The sequence below is a fragment of the Panthera pardus genome, unplaced genomic scaffold, assembly GCF_024362965.1.
Source record: "Panthera pardus isolate Hobbes unplaced genomic scaffold, ASM2436296v1 HiC_scaffold_9, whole genome shotgun sequence".
Classification (NCBI taxonomy): Eukaryota; Metazoa; Chordata; class Mammalia; order Carnivora; family Felidae; genus Panthera; species Panthera pardus.
In genome coordinates, this window is record NW_026527024.1 from 6,388,717 (window position 1) to 6,411,313 (window position 22,597).

At 41.4% G+C, this 22,597-nt stretch overlaps 1 protein-coding gene across 5 annotated transcripts in view; it reads right to left on the minus strand.

Annotated features, from left to right (window-relative positions):
- The window catches only part of LMBR1 (limb development membrane protein 1), a 194,908-nt gene that overhangs the window by 157,214 nt on the left and 15,097 nt on the right, over nucleotides 1-22,597 (minus strand). For all 5 annotated transcript variants that reach the window (XR_008420819.1, XM_053898732.1, XM_053898731.1 and 2 more), the window contains exons 2-3: nucleotides 5,262-5,334; nucleotides 3,059-3,098 (exon numbers count right to left, since the gene is read on the minus strand). Coding sequence is in view for 4 of the 5 variants with exons in the window: in XM_053898732.1 (XP_053754707.1) it covers nucleotides 3,059-3,098; nucleotides 5,262-5,334 (113 nt within the window). In the remaining variant the exon portion in view is untranslated. The remainder of the gene's footprint in view (nucleotides 1-3,058; nucleotides 3,099-5,261; nucleotides 5,335-22,597) is intronic.

Below are 22,597 nucleotides of genomic sequence, written 5' to 3' on the forward strand. Positions count from 1 at the left end.
AGGGTAAAGGAGAAAGCAAAGGTGGGTGTAAAGGGAGGTGAGAAAGCCCAGGGAACAGGCTTTCCGTGCTCACGGGAGAGCTGAGGCCGCCGTGGGGACCCTGCTGCAGCAGCCCCCGGGGCTGCCGGTCACACTTCAGAACTCCTCTGAGCTCTTTTCGGGTTCTTCTTTTAGGACCTGAGGACTTCTGTTGGCTCCTCGCAGGCAGGCCTTGCCTTCCACCTCCTCTTTGGTGGAGGCCGCGAGGCAAAGCAAGATGGTGGAGAGGAGGGAGGCTGAGCTCCCACGGACTGCGCACCGAGCACCGACTCGCGACTGTGTGGCAGGTGTTTTAATCCACACCACGGCACGAGAGTGAAGCGGCAACTCTCCTTCACACAGAGAAAACAAATCCTTGTTTCTCAATCTCTTCTGGACTCAAGTCGATCCTGAGTTCAGAATCTGAACCCGGATCTGCCTGCCTCCTCCACGCTCACTCATTCCGTCTGGAAGCAAGAAAACAAAAGACAGCGGAAGCCCAAGAGGTCGTTGGGAGGAGGGGTCAGGGACCGGACTGGCCCTGGCTCTGTCCAGTCTTTACCGTCAGTGCACACCCGTCGGCCTGCAGGAAGGGCAGGTCTGCTCCGGTCACACGACACGGGCACTGCCCGCGGGGAGAACCCAAAGCCCCAGACGCACAGCGGCCACAGCAGAGCTGGGAGGAGCGGGGTGAAGCGCGCAGGGCTCCTGAGCCTCCGCACAAGGAGACGAAGCGCAGCCGAGGGGAAAGCCGAAGTGTGTGTTCTGGTCTGATGAGGAATTACTGAGCCACAAATGCACGCGCGCAGATCTGCCACCAAAAATGGAGCGCAGACGACACGGAGAGGAGAGTGGTACACGTGTCACAGCTCCTTCGCCTGGGACAGAATCCTTGCCTTTACTCGGTCTGTGATTCGCTGTAGCTTCGTGAGGTAAGCGAACTACGCTGTTTTTACGGGAGCCGTAATTTAGACAGAGAAAAATAATGAATCACTTAAGAATTTTCACAAATGTCATGATGTTAGGAATAAAACTAAGACCCCCAATCCTGTAAATATAAATCAAGTTATGGGCCTAAGTTTTAAACCCACAGAGCAAGAATCCCCAGTATAAAGTTACAGATGTTTTCCCTGGGGCATTTAAAATCATTTAAATTACCACGTCTAGTAACGCAGGGTCCATTTATATTCACTGTTCAGTTATGAATCGAATCAGCCCTATTCAAGTCACTTACTAGTTGGAAGTATTTTTTACTGAAGCAAAATTCACATAACATAAAATTAACCATTTGAAACTTACAATTTAGTAACATTCAATGTATTCACAGTGTTGTGCAACCACCACCTCTTTCTAGTCCCACATTGTCATCACCCCTAAACACACTCTGTATTCATTAAGCAGTTTCTCTCCATTCTGCCCTCCCCTCCATCCCCAGTAACCATACATATGATTCTGATGGATTTACCTATTCTGGCTACTTCTCATACACGGAATCATACATTCTGTGGCCTTTTGTGTCTGCCTTTCTTCACTTAGCATGATGTTTTCGAGGTCCTACATGCTGCACTATGCGTCCGTACTTTACTCCTTTTTATGGCCGAGTACTATTCCAGCATACCTGAGAGTACCTGTGTATGTGAGTACGAGTACATGTGGTCTCTCTCTCTCCTCCTCCCTCCTACTCACCTCCCCCCGCCCCAGCAACAGATGAATAACCTGATATTAATCATGAAAAAACAAATCCAAACAACTGGCCAGTGATCTTCAAAAGTATCAAGGTCAGGGACGTCAAGGAAATACTGAAGAGGTGGGGACAGGACAACTACGTGCAGTGTGGATTCCAAACACGGTCCTTTTGCAACACAGAACATTACTGGACAACTGGGAAATCTGAATGGGGCATGAGTGATACTGTATCATTTTCATTGTTTTGATGGTTGTATGGTAGGTACACAGGAGAATGCACTGTTCATAGGAATTATATACAAAAGTATCCCAAGGAAATGAACAACCAAGTCAGCAACTTCTCAAACGGTTTGGGGTGTGGGGGGAGGCTCTTTTTCATATTTCTAACTTTTCTATAAATTCAAAACTATGCCAAAAACTTTTCAAGTATCAATAAAAAAGAATTAGAATAAGATACTCTCCTATGTAGCCGCAGCTGTGAGATTTCAAATTTTAATCAAGCAAAATGTGACAGAAAGAAACTCACTGCCCTCCATCCAGTTTGATGCCTCAAAAACATGAAAGGGTTCGTCAATAGCAGCAGCAGCAAACAGACGCAGGAAGAGAGCTGTTCGGAGCCTAAAGAACCACCCGAGCCCATCTCCCTGCTCACAGCCAGTAAGTGTTCAATTAACCAGAACAGGCACCTGCTCCCCACTCCAAGACTGTCACAGTCTTCTCCGCAGACCAAACAGCCCGAGTCTTCTTTCTTGTGGCCCAGCAATTTTCCCAGCCATAAGCCCATTTCCAGGTTAAAACCTCTGAAGGTAAACCTGTCGGTTCCTCAAGCCAGCAAATTTTAACTGGAGACAATCCTCAATTATCCACGTACAGTTGATTCTTGAACAACATGGATTAGAAACACATGGGTCCACTTATAAGCGATTTTTTTTAATAAATATAGGACAGTACTGTAAATGTCTTTTCCTTATGATTTTCTTAATAACATTTTCTTTTCTCTAGCTTACTTGTTAGAATACAGTATATAACACACATAACACACAAAAGACACGTTAATCATCTGTTTATGTTATGAGCAAGACAGCAGGCTGTTAGTAGTTAAGTTCTGGGGGAGTCAAAAATTATTCACAGATTTCCAACTGCACAGGGCCAGCACCCCAACCCCCCAGTGTTTAAGAATCAATTGTATATTTGTTTATGTGTGCTTCCAAGGGCAGGGTTAATATGGAGGAAAAAGCACTGTAATACATGAGGTGAATTTTTTTCCACATTTATGCCCAAAACTGTGAATTAAATTTGAAAACTTTATGACTTCAGAATCAGAAACAGAACAAATGAATTTTAAAATACATACGAAATCCTGTTGACTATGGCGTCTTCATCTTCTTGTTCATCTGTAAAAATGTGTAAGGTGTTAAGTTTTTATCTTCAATAACATGTTTCATTTATCAGAAACTATAAACAAAAATAGAAACTTAAAGAGATTATTGAACAGAAATGATTTTTAAAAAGCAACTGTTCATTTCAGCACGGATCCAAATTCAAAGCTCATTAAATCACATAGGATAGAATTCAGCTAGAGAAGAGTGTTTTGATTAACCAGAATCCTGATTAACAAAAATACTCTATATAAATTAAAATTTTCCAAATATTTAGTGCTCAAGAAAATAAAACTTAGTAGAACATTAGGACCACTATCAAGTTCATTGTCATATAACGTAAGTGAAATTGTAGTTGCTAATGAATGAAATGTTTTAGTCGATAATATCCAACAAAAATTTTTATTATAAAATTAGAATTCAGAATTTGAGAACATGTACTTTTCTATATTTTGAGTTTGTCATCATTAGTGGTAATAATGAAGATTCTCTTGGACCATTCTAAACCACTTAGATACCACTGCCTCAATGCTTCATAGCTATTGTTCAAGTTACAGACAGAAAAGTATCAAGTTCTGTATCTTTTCCAAGTAGCAGATGCCCCCTGCCCCAGAGCTCACCCACCTCCCCCTCCCTCTCCCTCCCTCTCCCTCCCTCTCCCTCTCTCTCATGGCCGTCAACCCTCTTTGTCATCCCACGTAAACTTACCAGCTAAAGACAGTATGATGCAATTACAAGAATATTACATAACACCCTGCCCCTCCTTCTCCTCGATACCTAACTGGGGTTGTCCTCAAAGGCTCTCTACGTAAGTCTCTGGAATCATGAGCGTCCAGCTGCTCCAGTGTCAATGGCACATTTGAGCCATTCTCTTAGTCCAATCTCCATTCTTAATTACACGCTGCCCAAAATAACTTCACAACCAAAAGGACCATAAAATAGTATAGTCACAATTAATTTTTATACTGTTGTGTCCACACTCAATCAACCATCAACTACTGAAGAATGTTTCAATAGCTTCATAACCATTTCGTTTCTTCTCCCCACAATCGACCAGGGTACCATCACCCCTCCCTGCCATTACTCTAAAAATCATCTAATAAATCTCCAACTTTTCTGTTCATCATCCCCTAATTTCCCCTAAACAGTGCACTTAGATTCATTTACTCTCTCTCCCCCTCCTTCTGTGTCCACAATCATTAAAACCTGATGCCAAAATATCTGAAAAATAGTTAAGACATTGGGGTGTCTGGGTGGCTCAGTCAGTTAAGCATCCGACTTCAGCTCAGGTCGTGATCTCACGGTTCATGGGTTCGAGCCCCATGTCGGGCTCTGTGCCGACAGCTCAGAGCCTGGAGCCTTTTTCAGATTCTGTGTCTCCCTCTGTCTCTCTGCCCCTCCCCTGCTCATGCTGTTCTCTCTGCTCATGCTGTCTCTCAAAACTAAATAAACGTTAAAAAAAATTTTTAATAGTTAAGATACTGTGTTGAATCTGCAGGTCTTCAAATTTTTGAAAAATTACAGACTCCAAGAAGTATTTTAGTGTAATCATAGAGTCAAACTAAAACACTAGAGCAAGCACTATTTCCCAATTGCTTTCAAAACTCTAATTAGTTTAATATTATGACAGAAGGAGTATTAAATATACTGAATCCTTAAGTATGTATATGGCACTACAATCAGCCCAGCATCACAGGTGGAAAATCCTGTGATCTACAGGAAGCAGCTGAGATTTACTAGAAGGCAGCTAGGCAACTGCTTTGGTCCTTACAAAACCCCGGCACAGAACCTGTGAAATTAACTAGAGAAGGTAAAGATAGTCCAGCAGTCAGAGAAAGGATGGGATGGGGATATGCAAGTTCAAAGTCAGAGCCAGTCACAAGGACCCATATATCCTCACAAACTCTAGAATTTCCCAGATGCTGAAGAGCCACACACTAATCGTAGTTGGACATAAGAACAGTGGTAAACAAGGGCTCGGGTCTAAGAGGGTGACCACCCCCAAGTGGGCAGATTCCCTGGCTGTACCGTCAGTGCCCTCGGGACCAGGCAACTGGGTGGCACGATCGCGGCCGTACTAAATACAGACACCACCATGCGGGCGGGCACTGCACAGGCCAAATACCATACATCAGTTGGCATGATAATCTAAGTTTTAATTACAATGTTTCCACTTACCTGATTTTCTCTTGTATCTCGTAATGATGAAGTAGGAAACAACGTAGAGAACGGCAAAAAGAAGGAAACATATCTGAAAAAAAATTAACAGATCATTTACGCTTGTCGCACATCTTTGTTAAGATTATAAAAGATACATCTTTGGTATTTATAGGCAAAAAGATTCAATCTATTAAAAAAGTAAAATTTTTAGATATTTTGCTAATATGAAGTTTTGATAAAATACTAATTTATATGAACTAAGTCAAATAGCCCAGTTTTTAATATCATTGTGGAGAAGAAAAAGCCCAATGAAGATTTTTCTTTTTATAACTTAACCAAATTGTTTTCAAAATCATATGGAAGTGTAAAGCGTCAGATCGTCACCAACAACCCTGAACACTAAGGTCAATGAGACACTACTGTCCCTTCCAAATATCAAAACATACTACAAAACTTCAATAACATTTAAAGAGTGTGCTGGTGCCACAACTTGACAGATCAACGAAACAGATTCTATTATATAAAAATATATATAATTTTGTTCTACATACAAGAGGCATCACAAATCAATGTGTGTGGGGGGGAATAATCATTCAATAAATATACCACATATCAAAATAAACAGCAGTTGAATAAGAAACTTTTTTAATATTAAATTCAAATTAAATTCCATTTAATTTTATGGGGATGATAGATAAAAGAAGATGGGTCATGAAACAGGAGATCTCATTATAGTCAAAGACCAAGTATGCTAGAAATAAAGTCCTACTAGAGCTAAGATCCTAGGATCAAGGTACCAATAGTTTGAAGACTCTCAAACGAAACAATTCGAGGTGCTGATAGTCTAGGGAGCACCCCTCCGCACGGATTTCTGAACAGTGGATGTTGGCCACAGGATGGAAAATGACCTCAGATCTAGGTGTGAACATCCACTGTACCATGTCATCTAGGAAATGACAAACTGAGAATGGAGGAAGACCATGAGCCTCATGTCACAACCGGGACAAGTGGGAGAATGACAGGAGACATACTGACAGTGACCAAAAAGGAGCCAAGAGTAAAAAGCATCAAACTGGCCTGCTGCTGAGAACCCACCGAGAACTCCAGATGGTTACGAGAATGTCAACACCATCACCACATCCTCCCAAAATCCTTCGGAGTGTAGGAAATGGGTCAAAAAGGAAACCGGTTATCGGTAAAGGAATAGAACATCTTCGTCAAGAAGACGTTAAGGGTCAGGGAAGACTGTTTACAATGGAATGAGTCTGGGTAGCACTGGAAGGAAAGAAGGGGGACTGGGCAGAAACTGATTTACGAGGTTAGAGCCAGAGGGATCAAACGGACAGGGCATTAATATTTATGACAGACACTAACTGAAATTCATTTGACAACTACTTGTTGTGAGCTTACGGTACGCCAGGTACACTTTTGGGAACCGAGAGCAGGAAGATGAGATCTCATCTCTTACTTCTTCCCTCCAGCGTTTTGAACACACAGAGCTCTTCCTGGCTCAGACCCTCGGCCTTGAATAGCCTCCCTCCACACAGCTGCGTGTCTTGCTTCGTCTTCTCCCACAGTCTTTCCTCAGGTGTCACGTGTGAGGTGTGCCCCCTCACCCCTGCCGGCGCTCCCCATGCCCCTAAGCCAGCACAAGGTCATCGTCGGTTCCACTGACCGCTTACTGACTGGTTAGCTGTTTGCTTACTGGAATGTAAGCTCAACGAAGGTGGAACTTGGTTTTATTCACTGCTGTGTTCTTGTTCCAAAAGGCGCACCTGTTGTGCAGAAGTTTGTAACAAGTGCCAGTCCTCACAAACAGTAAAGTGCTGGTTTTTACCCTGAGTGAGGTGGGAATCCGTGGTGGGACTCGGAGCAGAGGGAGACCGAATCCATGACAGAGGAAAAGGCTCACTCTAGGTACAGTGGGGAAAATAACTGAAGCAGCCAGAGCAGTCAGGAGCGTCCACCAATCATCCAGAGCAGAGGTGACTTGGAGCTGTGTGTGGACTTACCAAAAATGATCAAGTTCGGGGTGGGTTTTGAAAACCACCTTGAGAGGGCGTGGCCTAAGAAAACGGAAAGAGACAGTGGCCATTTCCTGCGTGGGGAAAGATTATGATGAAGTCATTTTGGGTTGGAAGTTAAGAAGTACGGTTTACACTGATGCAGGTGAAATACTTCTTATCCACTCAGGTGGAGAGGCTGGATGGGCTGTTGGATACGAAATCTGTACAATCCAGGGAAAGGAGCCCGGCTAGGATTTTTTAAGGTGGGGGGTGGGGGGTGCCGGGGGGACACAAGCAGATAGACATTTAAAGCCCTGAGACCAGATGGGATTTCCATCCTAGGGAGTGAGTGCAGCCAGAGAATTCCAAGAACCAAGCCCCAGAAGCCTCCAATACTTAGAAGCCAACCTGACAGAAGGAGTCAGCAGGTAGGAGGCATACAAGAGGCTGTGACGTCCTGAAAGCCACATGAAGAAAGTTCGTGTAGGAAAAGGGGATCATCAGCCGTGTCAAATGCTGCTGACAGACCAAGTAAGATGAGCACTGAGAACTGACACCTGGATTTAGCAACACGGAGGTCGTCAGTGACCTTGACGAGAGAGGTTTTTCTGGAGTGCTGAACGCAAAACTCCGACTGAAGCAGATTAAGAGAGAGGAAGAATTGGAAACAAAATGTAGCCAGTTCTTTCCTGGAACTTATGGGAAAGGGAAGAAAAAGAAATGGATGAGGCCTGCGAAGAGGGGTTTTTTTAAGAGGAGAAAAGCTACACACAGTTGTAATCATATTCCAGCAGAGAGAAAAATTATCGAAGCAAGGGAGAAAAAGGCGAACTGCTAAGCCAACACGCCCAGGTTGGGGAGCCAGAAAGAAAGCCCCTGGTCACGAGGAGGAGGAGGAGCGAGAGCAGGAGAGCAGGGAACACATGAGTCCCATGGCGGGCAGGTGTGCAGATGTGGGGCAGCAGCGTAACGACAGAGTCCCTTCCGCGGGCTTCTATGTTCTCAGTGAAACAGAAGCACATTCTTCTAGGAGGAGTTACACGTGGGGAGTGGAGACAGCAGGCACACGGGGAATGAGGCGGGAAGTGGCGTAGAGAACACAAGGAAGTGGGAGGCAGGTGAGGTGAAGCGGCCTTCAAGCACAGGGGGGTGGGGGAGCCTGCTTCTCGGCCACCGAAGGGGCCGCGGGCAGAACGGGCAGAGGCTCGAGGGCTCTAAGGGCTCTAACACCTCCCCTGTTCTCCTCCCTGTATGGCCGACACCGGCACATTCGCACTGGGCACCGCTCACTCCTCCTCCACCCACGGATCGGACTTCATGTCCACCGCCCAACGTCAGGTGCCCTGGCAGCGGTCAGCCATGACCTAGAGGCCAAATTTCACTCTCATAATTTCACCTGACCTCTGAGCAGTACCTTCTATCTCAGCAAAGGTCCTCCTTCTCTGATTGTTCACCCAGTCTCCATCACTAGCTTGCCTTTCCTGCCAGCCTTTAAATATTACTCGTCTAAAACAAACAAACAAACAAACAAAAACAAAAAACACCATTATTCTCTAGGATCTCAGGGCTGAGCCAGAAATCTATTCTCAATCCACAAGCTCTTCACAGGTAACCTAGTCTGCTCCAGGGTTCTAACCATCAACCCTCAGAAATCCCGGGACCACAGTTTGAAAACCACTGGTCTAGGGTATTAGCAAAAGTAAGTGAAATTATTGGCCATATATCCTAAATAGACTGGGGGGAAAGAAAAAGAAACCAAGTAACCAAGTGCAGGGTGATGGATGCTGAGTGAAACGATTGGCCATAAATCCTAAATAGATTGGGGGGGGGGGGCGGGGAAAGAAACCAAGTACAGAGTGATGGATAAGAATGGAGATGTCAGGGCACGTGGGTGTTCAGTTGGCTGAGCATCTGATTTTGGCTCAGGTCATGATCTCACGATTCGTGAGTTCAAGCTCCACATCAGGCTTTCTGCTGTCAGCACAGAGCCCACCTTGGATCCTCTGTCTCCCTCTCTCTCTGCCCCTCCCCAACTTGTGCTCTCGCTTGCATGTGCATGCTCTAATAAATAAATAAACTTTAAAAAAAAAAAAGAGTGGAGATGTCAATCAACTGAGGTTCCTGGTAGAGCTCCAATAAAATACCAAAGGTGAAAGAAAAAGTTATGATTAACGAATGCTTTCAGATTTTTAAACTTAGTATTTAACGTTAGAGAACAAAAGTGTCAGGAATTCCAGAAAGTTCATGCACAAACAGTGGATAAGAAGGCATGAAAAGTAATGAACAAAAGGAAATCAAGGAACCAACAGGGTGGGAGGGAGGGCAGGGTGGGTGATGGGTATTGAGGAGGGCACCTTTTGGGATGAGCACTGGGTGTTGTATGGAAACCAATTTGACAGTAAATTTCATATATTAAAAAAAAAAAAAAAAAAAAAAGGAAATCAAGGAACCAAAATGCATGGTATAAAATGGAAAGACTAATGAAAAGCAATTCAATTAAGAACGGAAGTAAAGCTAACAATTATAAAAACAAATATAAGCATGACTAATTTATTAATTTTTTGACATTTTTAATTTGTATTTATTTAAAAATTTTTTTAATATTTGTTTATTTTTGAGAAAGAGACACACACACACACACACAGACACACACACACACACACACACACACACACACACACACACACACAGAGTGTGAGCGGGGGAGGGGCAGAGAGAGAAGGAGACACAGAATCCAAAACAGGCTTCAGGCCCTGAACTGTCAGCATAGAGCCATGAGATCATGACCTGAGCCAAAGTCAGATGCTCAACCAACTGAGCCACCCAGGCACCCCAACATTTTTCATTTTGAGAGAGAGAGAGAGCACACATGAGCCGGCGAGAGAAGCAAAAGCAGGGAGAGAGAGACAGAGACAGAGAGACAGAGAGAGAGAGAGAGGATCTCAAACAGGCTCCATGCCAAGCATGAAGCCCTACCTGGGGCTCGATTCCACAACCCTGGGATCACAACCTGAGCCAAAATCAAGAGTTGGACACCCAACTGACTGAGCCACCCAGGCTCTCCCAAACATAAGTATTACTAATTTAGAAATAAAAGCTACCCATAATGAAAATAAAAATACAACTATAACATATTAGAACAAAACTCACAGAATGGGTTAGACTATTTTTCTAGTTACAAAGTTGGGACTAGGAGCAAGTGCTCCTCCCGTAAATGATGCATATTCAAGACAGACAGCAACCCACAGGGATGAGCAAAATGCAGGCACACTGTAATCTTACCTCTTATCGTCCCTATATCCAGTGCGAACACAAAGAAATTCCTAACCAAAAAAGGAGAAGGTCCTTACAGCCCTTCACCACTAACAGTGAGTAAGGTACAGCTGATAAAAAGAGAGAGGAACAGGCTCTCACGGTTCTCTAAAAAGACAGAGCTTTGGGGCGCCTGTGTGGCTCAGTCGGTTGAGTGTCGGACTCTTGATTTCAGCTGGGGTTGTGATCACAAGGTCATGGGATCAAGTCCCGTGTTGGCCTGCTTACGGTCTCTCTCTCATTCCCTCTGCCCCTCTCCCCCACTCACGCACTCTCTCACTCCCTCTCAAATAAAAAATAGTAACTTTTTTTTTTCGGGGGCGCCTGGGTGGCTCAGTCTGTTAAGCGTCCGACTTCAGCTCAGGTCACGATCTCGCGGTCCGTGAGTTCGAGCCCTGTGTCGGGCTCTGGGCTGACGGCTCAGAGCCTGGAGCCTGCTTCTGATTCTGTGTCTCCCTCTCTCTCTGCCCCTCCCCTGTTCATGCTCTGTCTCTCTCTGTCTCAAAAATAAATAAACGTTAAAAAAAAATTTTTTTTTAAATAGTAACTTTTTAAAAATTAAAAAAAAAAAATTGAGCTTTAATCTCCTGGTCAGGGAGAAAAAGTAAGGACACTAAAGCCCACAGGCAGAAATGATACAACATGCATGCCCTCTGTGGCGGCTAAATCAGAGGTCAGAAACCGTGGCTGCCACATGGCCTTAGTCCTGATGCTGATCAAGAATGGCTATCCTAGAAACATACATTCTTCCAAAACTGAATCAGGAAGAAATAGAAAACGTTAACAGACTGATTTCTAGTAATAAAATTGAATAGGTAGTGAAAAACTACCAACAAAAAAGTCCAGGACCTGATGGCTTTAATGGTTAATACCTATTCTTCTCAAACTATTCCAAAAAAACAGAAGATGAAGAGAAGCTTCCAAATTCCATCTGAGACCAGATTTACCTTGATACCAAAACCAGACAAAAACACTACAAAAAAAAAAAAAAAAAAATACAAGCCAGTGTCTCTGCTAAACATAGAGGCAAAAATCCTCAACAAAATACTAGCAAATCCAAACCAACAATACATTAAAAAAAAATCATTCACCATGATCAAGTAGGATTTATTCCAGAGATTCAAAGGTGGTTCACTATTCACAAACCAATCAATGTGATACATCACACTAACAAGAGGAAGGATTAAAAAAAAAACCCCATATGATCATGTCAATAGATGCAAAAAAGCAAGTGACAAAATACAACATCCATTCATGATGAAAACACTCAACAAAGTGAGTTTACAGGGAACATACCTCAATGTAATAAAGGTCACATATGAAAAATCTACAGCTAACATCATATTCAATGGTATAAAACTGAAAGTTCTTTCTCTATGATCAGGAACAAGGCAAGGATGTTCACTCTCCCCTCAACAAAGTACTGGAAGTCTTAGTGGCAGCAATCAGGCAAGAAAAAAAAATAAAAGGCATCCAAATTGCTAAGGAAGAAGTAAAACTTACTCTTTGAAGATGATATGATACAATAATCATAAACCCTAAACCCTAAAAATTCTACCAAAAACTATTAAAACTGATGATGAATTCAGTAAAGTTGCAGGATACAAAATTAATATTAAAACTGTTGTGTTTCTATACACTGATAACAAAGTAACAGAAAAAGAAATGAAAGTAACAATCCTGTTTACAATTGCACCAAAAATAATAAAATACTAGGAATAAATTTTGCCAAGGATATGAAAGACCTATATTCCAAAAACTATAAGACATTCATGAAATTAATTAAAGATGACACAAACAAATGGAAAGATATACCATGCTCATGGACTGGAAAAATATTACTAAATGTCCATACTAAAGCCGTCTACAGATGCATTGCAATCCCCATCAAAATACCAATAGAATTTTTCCCGTAACTAGAACAAATAATCCTAAAATCTGTAGGAAACCACAAAAGACCTTGAATAACTAAAGCAATCTTGAGAAAGAAGAACAAAGCTGGAGGTATCACAATCCCAGATTTCAAAATATACTACAAGCTAAAATAATCAAAACACTATGGCACTGGCACAAAAACAGACACACAGGTCAACGGAACAGAACAGAGAGGCCAGAAATAAACCTTCACCTACATGGTTAATTAATCTATAACAAAAGAGGCAGGAATATACAACGGGGAAAAGACAGTCTTTTCAATAAATGCTGCTGGAAAAACTGGACAACTACATGCAAAAGAATGAAACTGGACAATTTTCTTAACACCATACACAAAAATAAACTCAAAATGGATCAAAGACCTAAATATGAGACCTGAAATCACACAAATCCTAAAAGAAAAGGTTGGACATCAACCTTAACAACATATTTATGGATACGTCTCCTGAGGCAAGGGAAACAAAAGCAGAAATACTATTGGGACTAAGCCAACACAAAAAGCTTTTGCAAAGCAAAGAAAACCATCAACCAAACAAGAGGTAACTTGGGGTACCTGAGTGGCTCACAAGGTTGAGCATCCAATTCTTGATTTTGGCTCTGGTCATGATCTCCTGGTTCATGGAATTGAGCTCCGAGTCAGGCTCTGCCCTGACAGCACAGAGCCTGCGTGGGATTCTCTCTGCCTCTCTCCCTGTCTCTCTCTGCCCCTCTCTGTGCCCCTGCACACACACGCACGCACACACACACACACACACACACACTTGCTCTCAGTCTCTCAAAATAAGTAAATATTTTTTTAACGTTTATTTATTTTTGAGAGAGAGAGCATGAGCAGGGGGAGGGGCAGAGAGAGAGAGGGACACAGAATCTGAAGCAGGCTCCAGGCTCTGAGCTGTCAGCACACAGCCCGATGCGGGGCTCGAATTCCCAAACCATGAGATCACAACCCAAGCCAAAGTTGGATGCTTAACTGACTGAGCCACCCAGATGCCCCTAAAATTAAAATTATAATTCTTCAAGTAATCCTAAGAGCCAGAAAAATAACAATAAAACAAAGAAAAATCCAGACTATGCAGCAAAAGACAGGATAACACCAATATTATGAAAGCAATAATAAAGATGAAACATTAAAATCATAATTGTAAATGAAACAAATTATGAAAAGAAAACTCTCACAGATGGAGACATATCGAAAATAAAGTAACCTAAAAAGACTGAAAACAAAAGGATAAACAGAGACAAACTGGGCAGACACTAACAAAGAAGCTGACTGTTGGGACTCCTGGGTGGTTCACTGGCTTGAGCATCTGACTCTTGATTTTGGCTCAGATCATGATCCCAGGGTCATGGGATTGAGCCCGGCAGGCTCCACGCTAAGCATGGAGCCTGCTTAAGATTCTCTCTGCCTCTCTCTCTCTCTCTCCCTCTCTCCCTCTACTCCTCCCCAACTCGTGTGTACCTGCACACGTTCTCTCTCTCTCTCTCTCTCTCTCTCGAAGAAGAAGAAGAAGAAGAAGAAGAAGAAGAAGAAGAAAAGAAATTGACTGTCATTTTTTTCCCTCTCTCAGACAAGGATGAATTTAAGGCATAAGGTGCAAAAGACAAAACAGGGCATTCTATGAACAACAGTAAAGCCCACAATGAAGAAAGAATCTTCACGCACCAAAAACACAGCACAAAAACACACTTTTTTTCAAATTTTTTTTTTCAACGTTTTTTATTTATTTTTGGGACAGAGAGAGACAGAGCATGAACGGGGGAGGGGCAGAGAGAGAGGGAGACACAGAATCGGAAACAGGCTCCAGGCTCCGAGCCATCAGCCCAGAGCCTGACGCGGGGCTCGAACTCACGGACCGCGAGATCGTGACCTGGCTGAAGTCGGACGCTTAACCGACTGCGCCACCCAGGCGCCCCAAAAACACACTTTTTTAAAAACTGAATATTCAAGGAAAAATGTAAACCACTACTTGAGTTGGGAGACTTTAATTCACCATAAAAGACAAAGTAAATGCAAGCCAAACACATACTAATAATATGACTTTTTAAAGGTATTAAGATTGCTCTAGTAAATAAATGTGTTTATCATACTCAATGCTCTACACCCCTATAAGCCCATGTCCTGCCATCAATGTCCCAGCCCCCTACCACTACTAATCTGCTTTGTTTCTATGGATTTGCCTAATCCAGATATTTCATATCAATGAAAACATAATATGTGCCTTTTTGTGTCAGGCTTCTTTCCCTTAGCATAATATTTTCAAGGTTCCCACAGGATGCACCAATACATCATTCTTCCAGACTTCTTACAAAAATAAATAAACCTCTATTTGATTAAAAACACACTGAATATTTTGTTGCTGGCAGCTCAAAGTTTCCTTTCAGATATATTTGCATATGTTCGTTGCTCGTTTGTGAATGCGACAAACCCCCTTTCAAAGAGGTAAGAAACAAAATTAGCAATACTCCGTCTCCAGAACAATTAACACGACTTTGAAACACAAGCGAGTATCTACTTTTCTAAGTGTTACTAGCACCATCATAATAAACTGCCCTGTTATCTGTCAACTCGTGCTTCGATAAAGGTAAAATAGTATTTCCCCACAAACAAGTAACACTGACACCCTTAACAAGGGGTAAATATTCTATTTTTCAAGATTATCACAATAAGTCTCAAACTCATTAATGTCATCTACAATATTACACTTTATTGCTTATTCTTGAGGTTTTTCAGGTTCTACATACTCTTACATCGGAAGTCACCAGCAAAAACTTCTTTAAAGCCCTTCTGAGACCCAGACTCCAGCAAAACACAAAGGAAAGACAGCTTTCTCTGAGCCAGCTGTCACTCCTGTCCTTTGGGTTCCTACTTTCGAGGCACAACTATTCTACCACAAAGCCCCCTCTTCCTGAATCCCCACAATACTCCACTTAGTACCCAGATTTCAGCACAACCTCCGAATTCCATTAAATGTTTCAGGTACATAAAATCTGTCTCCTAAACTTTTTATTACATATAGTTTAGGTACATTAAAGGTACTAAATACCAACAGGAACTGTCTTATACATCTCTTGAATCTTCCTGAGTGCCTAGATAAGTAATTTTAAAATAAACTGCGTAAATTACACTCCCTCCCTACTGCCGGATCCTTAGCCTCCATCAGACCTAATCGGGGCAAAGGGAAGACGCTTTGAATAGGATGAAAGGCAGACGTTTAAATTAGACTGTACTTAATTTTCAGTATGTAAGAGTGACCATAAAACTAAAAGATAAGCCAAAGTTGTCATCAAAGGAAGGGAACAGAGATCCAACAAACAATCCTTACAGTGGGAGAAAATTAAACTGCTTTACAACTATTTACTACCAAGTTTACTCATGCAATAAACAGTTAAGTACTGACATCTTAATGATCTTGAGTCTTCCTTCTAAGAGAGGAATGTCTCTCCATTAATGTAGATCTTCTTTGACTTTTTTAAATCAGAGTGTAGTTTTGTATCTAAGCATTTTCTCTTGGTGCTAACGTTAATGGCGCTGTATCTTTAATTTCAAATTCCAATTTTTCATCCTAGTATACAGGACAGCAATGGACTTTTGTGGATTAACACTGTATCTTAATATCTTTCCATAACCCAGGAGTTTTCTGTTGTTGTTATTGACTCTGGGATTTTCTATATAGACTATCATGTCATCTGAGAACGAAGACAGTTTTCTTTTTCTCTTCCCAATTTGTACACCTGTCAGTTTACTGCGTTAGCCAGGACTTCCAGTGCAATGTAGAAAAGCAGTGAGAAGAGAGGACATCCTTGCCTTGTTCCTGATCTTAGTGGGAAAACGTTTGGTTTCTCATCATTAAGTATGATGTTAGCTGTAGATATTTTGTGGATGTTCTTTATCAAGCTGAGGAAGTTCTCCTCTATTCTTGGTTTATTGAGAGCTTTTACCATAAACGGATGTTGGATTTTGCCAAACGCTTTTTCTTCATATACCGATAGGATCATATGCTGTTTCTTCTTTAGTCTATCGATGTGACGGATTACACTGATTTTTGAATGTTGAACCAGACCTGCATACTTAGAATAAATCCACGTGGTCCTGGTGCATAATAATTCTTTTGGCACACTGTTGAATTTAGTTTGCTAATATTTTCTTGCAGAACTGTGCATTTATGCTCATAAGAGATATTGGTCTGTAGTTTTCTCTTATTGCAATGTTTTTTGTCTGATTTTAGTATTAGGGTAACGCTGGCCTCCAAGAATGAGCTAGAAGTATTCCATCTGCTTCTATTTCCTATAAGAGATTGCAGAGAATTGGTATCACTTCTTCCTTAAACATTTAGTAGAATGCACCAGTGAAACCATCTATGACTGGTGTTTGGGAAGGTCAATTGGTTATTCAGTTTCTTTAGAATATGCAAGCCTACCCAGATTATGTTTCTCATTGTGTGAGTTTTGGTAGACTGTATCTTTGAAGAAATTTGTCCATTTCATCTAGGTTTTCGAACTTGTGGGCATAGAATTATTCATAATATTCCTTTAGTATCTTTTTAATGCCCACTGACTCAGTAGAAATGATCTTTCACTTCTGATATTAGTAATTTGTGTTTTCTCTCTTTTTTCTTGGTTAGCCTAGCTAGAGGCTTATCAATTTTATTGGTATGTCTAAGGACCAGGTTTTGATTTTGTGAATTTTTAAAACTTATTTCTTATTTTCACTTTCACTAATTTCTGCTCTATTTTTTTTTTCTTTTGCTTACTTTGGAATTACTTTGCTCTTTTTTTTTAGTTTTTTTAAAATTTTTTTTAATGTTTATTTATTCTTGAAAGAGAGAAAGAGACACACAAAGGGTGAGCAGGGGAGGGCAGAGAGAGAGGGAGACACAGAATCCAAAGCAGGCTCCAGGCTCCAAGCTGTCAACACAGAGCCTGATGTGGGACTCAAATCCACAAACCGTGAGATCATGACCTGAGCCGAAGTTGGACACTTAACCAACTGAGCCACCCAGGCGCCCCTTCTTTTAGTTTTCTAAGGTGGAAGCTTAGATTGTTAATTTTTAAGTCTTTCTTCTTTTCTAATATAGCCATTCAATGCTATGAATTTCCCCCTACACACTGCTTGTGCCGCATCCCACAAATTTTGATACATTTTATTTTCATTAAGTTAAAAACATTTTATGGGGCGCCTGAGTGGTTCAGTTGTTGGGCGTCCAACTTCAGCTCAGGTCATGATCTCACAGCTAGTGAGGTTCGAGCCCCGCGTCGGGCTCTGTGCTAACAGCTCAGAGCCTGGATCCAGCTTCAGATCTGTGTCTCCCTCTCTCTCTGCCCCTAACCCACTCGCATTCTGTCTCTGTCTCCCTCAAAAGTAAAATAAAACATTAAAAAAAATTTTTTTTAACTTTTCTAGAGACCACACTGACCCATGTGTTACTCAGAGGTTGTTTAATCTCTAGGTATTTTGGAGCTTGCCAGTTATATTTCCATTATTAATTTGTAGTTTCACTCTTTTGTGGTCTCAGAGCAAACATTACATGATTTCTGTTCCTTTAAGTTTGTTAAGATGTGTTTTATGGCCTAGAATGTGGTCTACCTTGGTGAATTCTTCATGCAAACTTGGGGAAAATGTACACCGTGCTGCTGAAGTAGTCTGTAACTGTCCATTAGATCCAGCTGACTAATATTGCTGTTCAACGATATACCCTTGTTGATTTCCAGCCTGCTAGATCTGTCAATTAGTGACAGAGGGGTGTGGCAGTCTCCAGCTATAATAGTAGAATCACCCATTTCTCTTTGCAGTGTATCAGTTTTTGCCTCACATATTTTGAACCTCTGTTGTTAAATGCATACACATTAAGAACTGTTATGTCTCCTTGGAAAGTTGACCCTTTTTCATTCTGTATTGCCCCTTTTATTTCTTATAATTTTCCTTGGTCTAAAGACTGCCTTGTCTGAAATTAATACAGCCACTCCAGCTCCCTTTTGATTACCGTTAGCTTGGTGTATCTTTCTCTGTCCCTTCACTTTTAATCTATCTTTACATTTTAAGTGGATTTTTTTATGAACAGCATACAGTTGGGTTTTTTTAATCCACTCTGATAGATTCTGCCTTTTGACAGATACACTTAGGTCATTCACATTTAAAATGATCATTAATAGTACTGGTTGAATATTTATCACAGTTTTAACTATTTTTTTTTGTTTTGTTTCTTGCCCACGTTCTCTGTTTCTATTTTTGTCTTTCAGTCTTTGTCTGTCTCCTCTGGTTTTAACTGATTCTATTTTCTCTCCTCTTCTAACATATCAATTATAGTTCTTTTAAAATATTTTTAGTGGTTGCCTTAGAGTTTGTAATTTACAACTACCCTGAGTCCACTGTCAAGTACCTAATCACGGGTAGTGCAAGCACCCTGTAACTGAGTGCTCCCAGTCCTCTCGCCTATCCCTTCAGTACAGCTGTCATTCACCTTACTTCTCCCGAAGTGTAATCACTAAAAGTGTTGCTATTACTTGCAATAAACTGTTATCTGATATATTAAGAAAACAAAAGATTTTATTTCACCTTCATTTATTCTTTCTCTAACATTCTTTCTTTCTTCATATAGATCTGAATTTCCCACCTAAGTAATTTTCCTTATGAGGAACTTCTGGTAAGATTTCTTGCCAAGCAGGTCTACCATCAATAACGTCCCTCAATTCTTGTCTGAAGAAGTTTTTATTACTCCTTTATTTTTAAAGAGTAATTTGCTGAATACAGAATTCTAGCTTGGTGGATGTTTTTTCTAATAACATTTTAAACATATCACTCCCCTCTACTCTTCTTTCTGAAAAGAAATCAGATATAATTCTCCTAAGATTCTCTATCTGTAAGGTATTTTTATTCTTCCTAGTTCTTTCCCCTGTTTACTTTGTCTCCAATTTTCTGCAGTTGAATATGATATGCCTACACATTAATTTTTTTATTTTTTGGTATTTATCCTGGTTGGTGGTCTGTGAAATTTCTGGATCTGTGATTTGGTGTCTATAGTAATTTCTGAAAAATTCTCACCCATTATTGCTTCAAATATTTCTCCTGTTCTCCTCTTTCTGGTATTCCCAATACACGTACATAACACCTTTTGTAATTATCCTATAGTTCTTGGGTGCTCTGTTCCTTTCTTTAATTCTTTTTTTTCTCTTTGCTTTTCCATTGAGGAAGTTTCTTTTGTGTTAGATTCTTCTTTCTTTCCTTGGGCACGTCTAGTCTACTGATAATCTCATCAAAGGTATTCTTCATTCTATTACAGTTTATTTGATTTTTACCATTCCTTGATTCTTTCATTTTTATTTATTTTGAGAGAGGAAGAAAAAAAATGTGAGTGCGGGAGGGGCAGGGAGAGAGGGACAGACAGGATCCAAGTAGGCTCTGCACTGTCAGCACAGAGCCCAGACACAGGGCACGAACTCATGAACTGTGAGATCATGACCAGAGCCAAAACTAACAGACCCTTACCCAACTGAGCCAACCAGGTACCCCATCATTGATTCTTTCTGAAAGTTTCTATCTCTTTGCTTACATTACCCATCTGTTCTTCGATGTTGTACACTGTTTCTGTTACAGCTCTTAGCATATTAATTATTTCAAATTCTGGTTTTATTATCCCTAAATCTCTGTGATATTTGAGTCTGCTTCTGAAGCCTTTTCTGTCTCTTCCAACTGTATTTTATTTTTTATTTTAGAGAAAGCGAGCAAGCAGAGGAGAGGGGCAAAGGGGGAGAGAGAGAATACTAAGCAGGGTCCATGCTCAGAGTGAAGCCCAAAGCAGCAGTGAAGCACCATCCACGATGGTGAGATCAAGACCTAGCTGAAATCAAGAGTCAGACGCTCAACTAACTGAGCCACCTAGGAGACCCCCAACTGTATTTTCTGACTTTTAGTATGCTCTGTAATTTTTTTGTTAAAAGTTGGACTTTACGTATAGGATAAAAACAATTGGGGTAAATAAGACTCCAGCGAGGTTTAAGTGTATCTTGACTGTGAGATGGGCTGCTTCCTGTTTGATGTACCCGTTGGGATCAGATGCTAGAATGTCCCCTGGTGTGCTTGTTTTTGTCTCCCGTTGTTGCTTTGGTTTTCTCTAGAGACGCCCTTTTTTTTTTCATTTTATTATTTTTTTAAAAACTTTTTAATGTTTATTTATATTTTAGAGAGAGAGAGTGTGAGCGGCGGAGTGGCAGAGAAAGAGGGAGACACAGAATCTGAAGCAGGCTCCAGGCTCTGAGCTGTCAGCACAGAGCCCAACACAGGGCTCAAACCCACAAACTGTGAGATCATGACCTGAGCAGAAGCTGGATACCCAACTGACTAAGCCACCCAGGCGCCCCTAGAGACTCCCTCTTAAAGAGTCTGAGCCTTGCAGTTCTTTTAGCTGTAATCCCCTGTTATTATGCAGAAGCCTGACTGACAGTGGTGGTAAGGAGTGGCTCTGGTAACAAGAATTTCCTTTGAGGGGCACCTGGTTGGCTCAGTTGGTTAAGTGTCTGACTCCTGATTTCAGCTCAGGTGGGATCAAGCCTTGCGTCCGGCTCTGCACTGACATCACAGAGCCTGCAAGGGATTCTCTCTCTCCCTCTCTATCTGCCCCTCCCCTGCTCGTGCTCACTCACTCGCTCTCTAAATAAATTAATTAATTAATTGGAAGGAAGGAAGGAAGGAAGGAAGGAAGGAAGGAAGGAAGGAAGAAACAATTACCCTTGAGAGCAGACCTGTCAAGGTAAACACAACCTTCTAGGCATTTTTCAAAATGGTTGCTTTCCCGTTCCCCCTGCTAAAGCACGAGGGGATTTTTTTTTAAACCTGAGAGCCTACTAGAGCTCCTAGAAGTAAACCTCATTAAAGTATGGAGGCACCCCCTAAACCTGAACCTCTGGAGTTTCAAACTCTATTAAGCCTCCGTCAATTAACTGATTACAGTTTAAGTGTTCCTACCAGTATTGGCTATTTGGCAGGCTTCTGCTAGAAAGGCTTCTGCTCTGGGTAAGCTGTGATTCTAGGCCTCCACCTCCCCTTCCGGTTTTCAAGCCCTGTGCCCTATGACCTCAATTCTCTGATGGATTTAAGAAGAGTTGTTGATTTCAAATTCTTCAACTTTTCTCACTGTCGGAGGATGGAAATGACTTCCAAGTTCAAGCTGGACTGGAAACCAGAAGTCACTCACATGTTTTATGGTCTTATCTTTTATCTTCAGGTCTTTGATTTACCTGAGAATTGTTTTCTGTGTACGGTGTATACGATATAAAATATTTTTTAATTTCTTTTTTTTAGAGAGAGAATGAGTGGGGGAGACAAGGCAGAGAGAGAGGAAGAGAGAAAATCCCACGCAGGCTCCACGCTGTCAGTGCAGAGCTCAATGAAAGGCTCGGCTCGATCCCACGACCTTGGGATCACAACCTAAACTGAAATTAAGAGTCGGACGCTCAACCAACTGAGCCACCCAGGCACTCCTATAAAATACTTTCTAAAAAATACTCTATTCTCAGGGTGCCTGCGTGGCTCAGTCGGTTAAGCGTCTTTCTCGCTCGCTCGCTCTCTCTCGCTCTCTCAAAAATAAATAAACACTTTAAAAAGTTTTTTTAATAAAAACAAATAAAATAAGGGAGTTCCTCGACCTTGGGGCTGTTAACGTTTTAGGCCAAATAGCTCCTTGCTGCTGTGGAGGTCCTTTGAAATGTAAGATTTTAGCAGCACCTCGGTCTTCTACCCACTAGATACCAACACATAACACACACCCCTCAGTTGTGACACTGCTACAGGTTTCCTGGGGGGACCCAGTTGAGAACCATAGGTCTAAGGAATGGATGTTAAATGTGGAAAAAGGAAATAAGGTAAAAATTTTATTACTTGGTGTTAATCTTTTCAAATAATGTAAATTTTCAAGGGCAGGAATGGTAGCTAAATCCCTAAAGAATGACTTAAAAATTGTTGTGTCAGAGATACGCATGCATGTGATGTTTAGAAGACCTTAAGAAAAGACTCCCACACAACTCTCCTCCACAGGTAATCTGCTGCTTTTCTAAGTCACTTCCATAATACTAGGAAACGTTTGTTGGTTTACCAATGTTAACAAAATA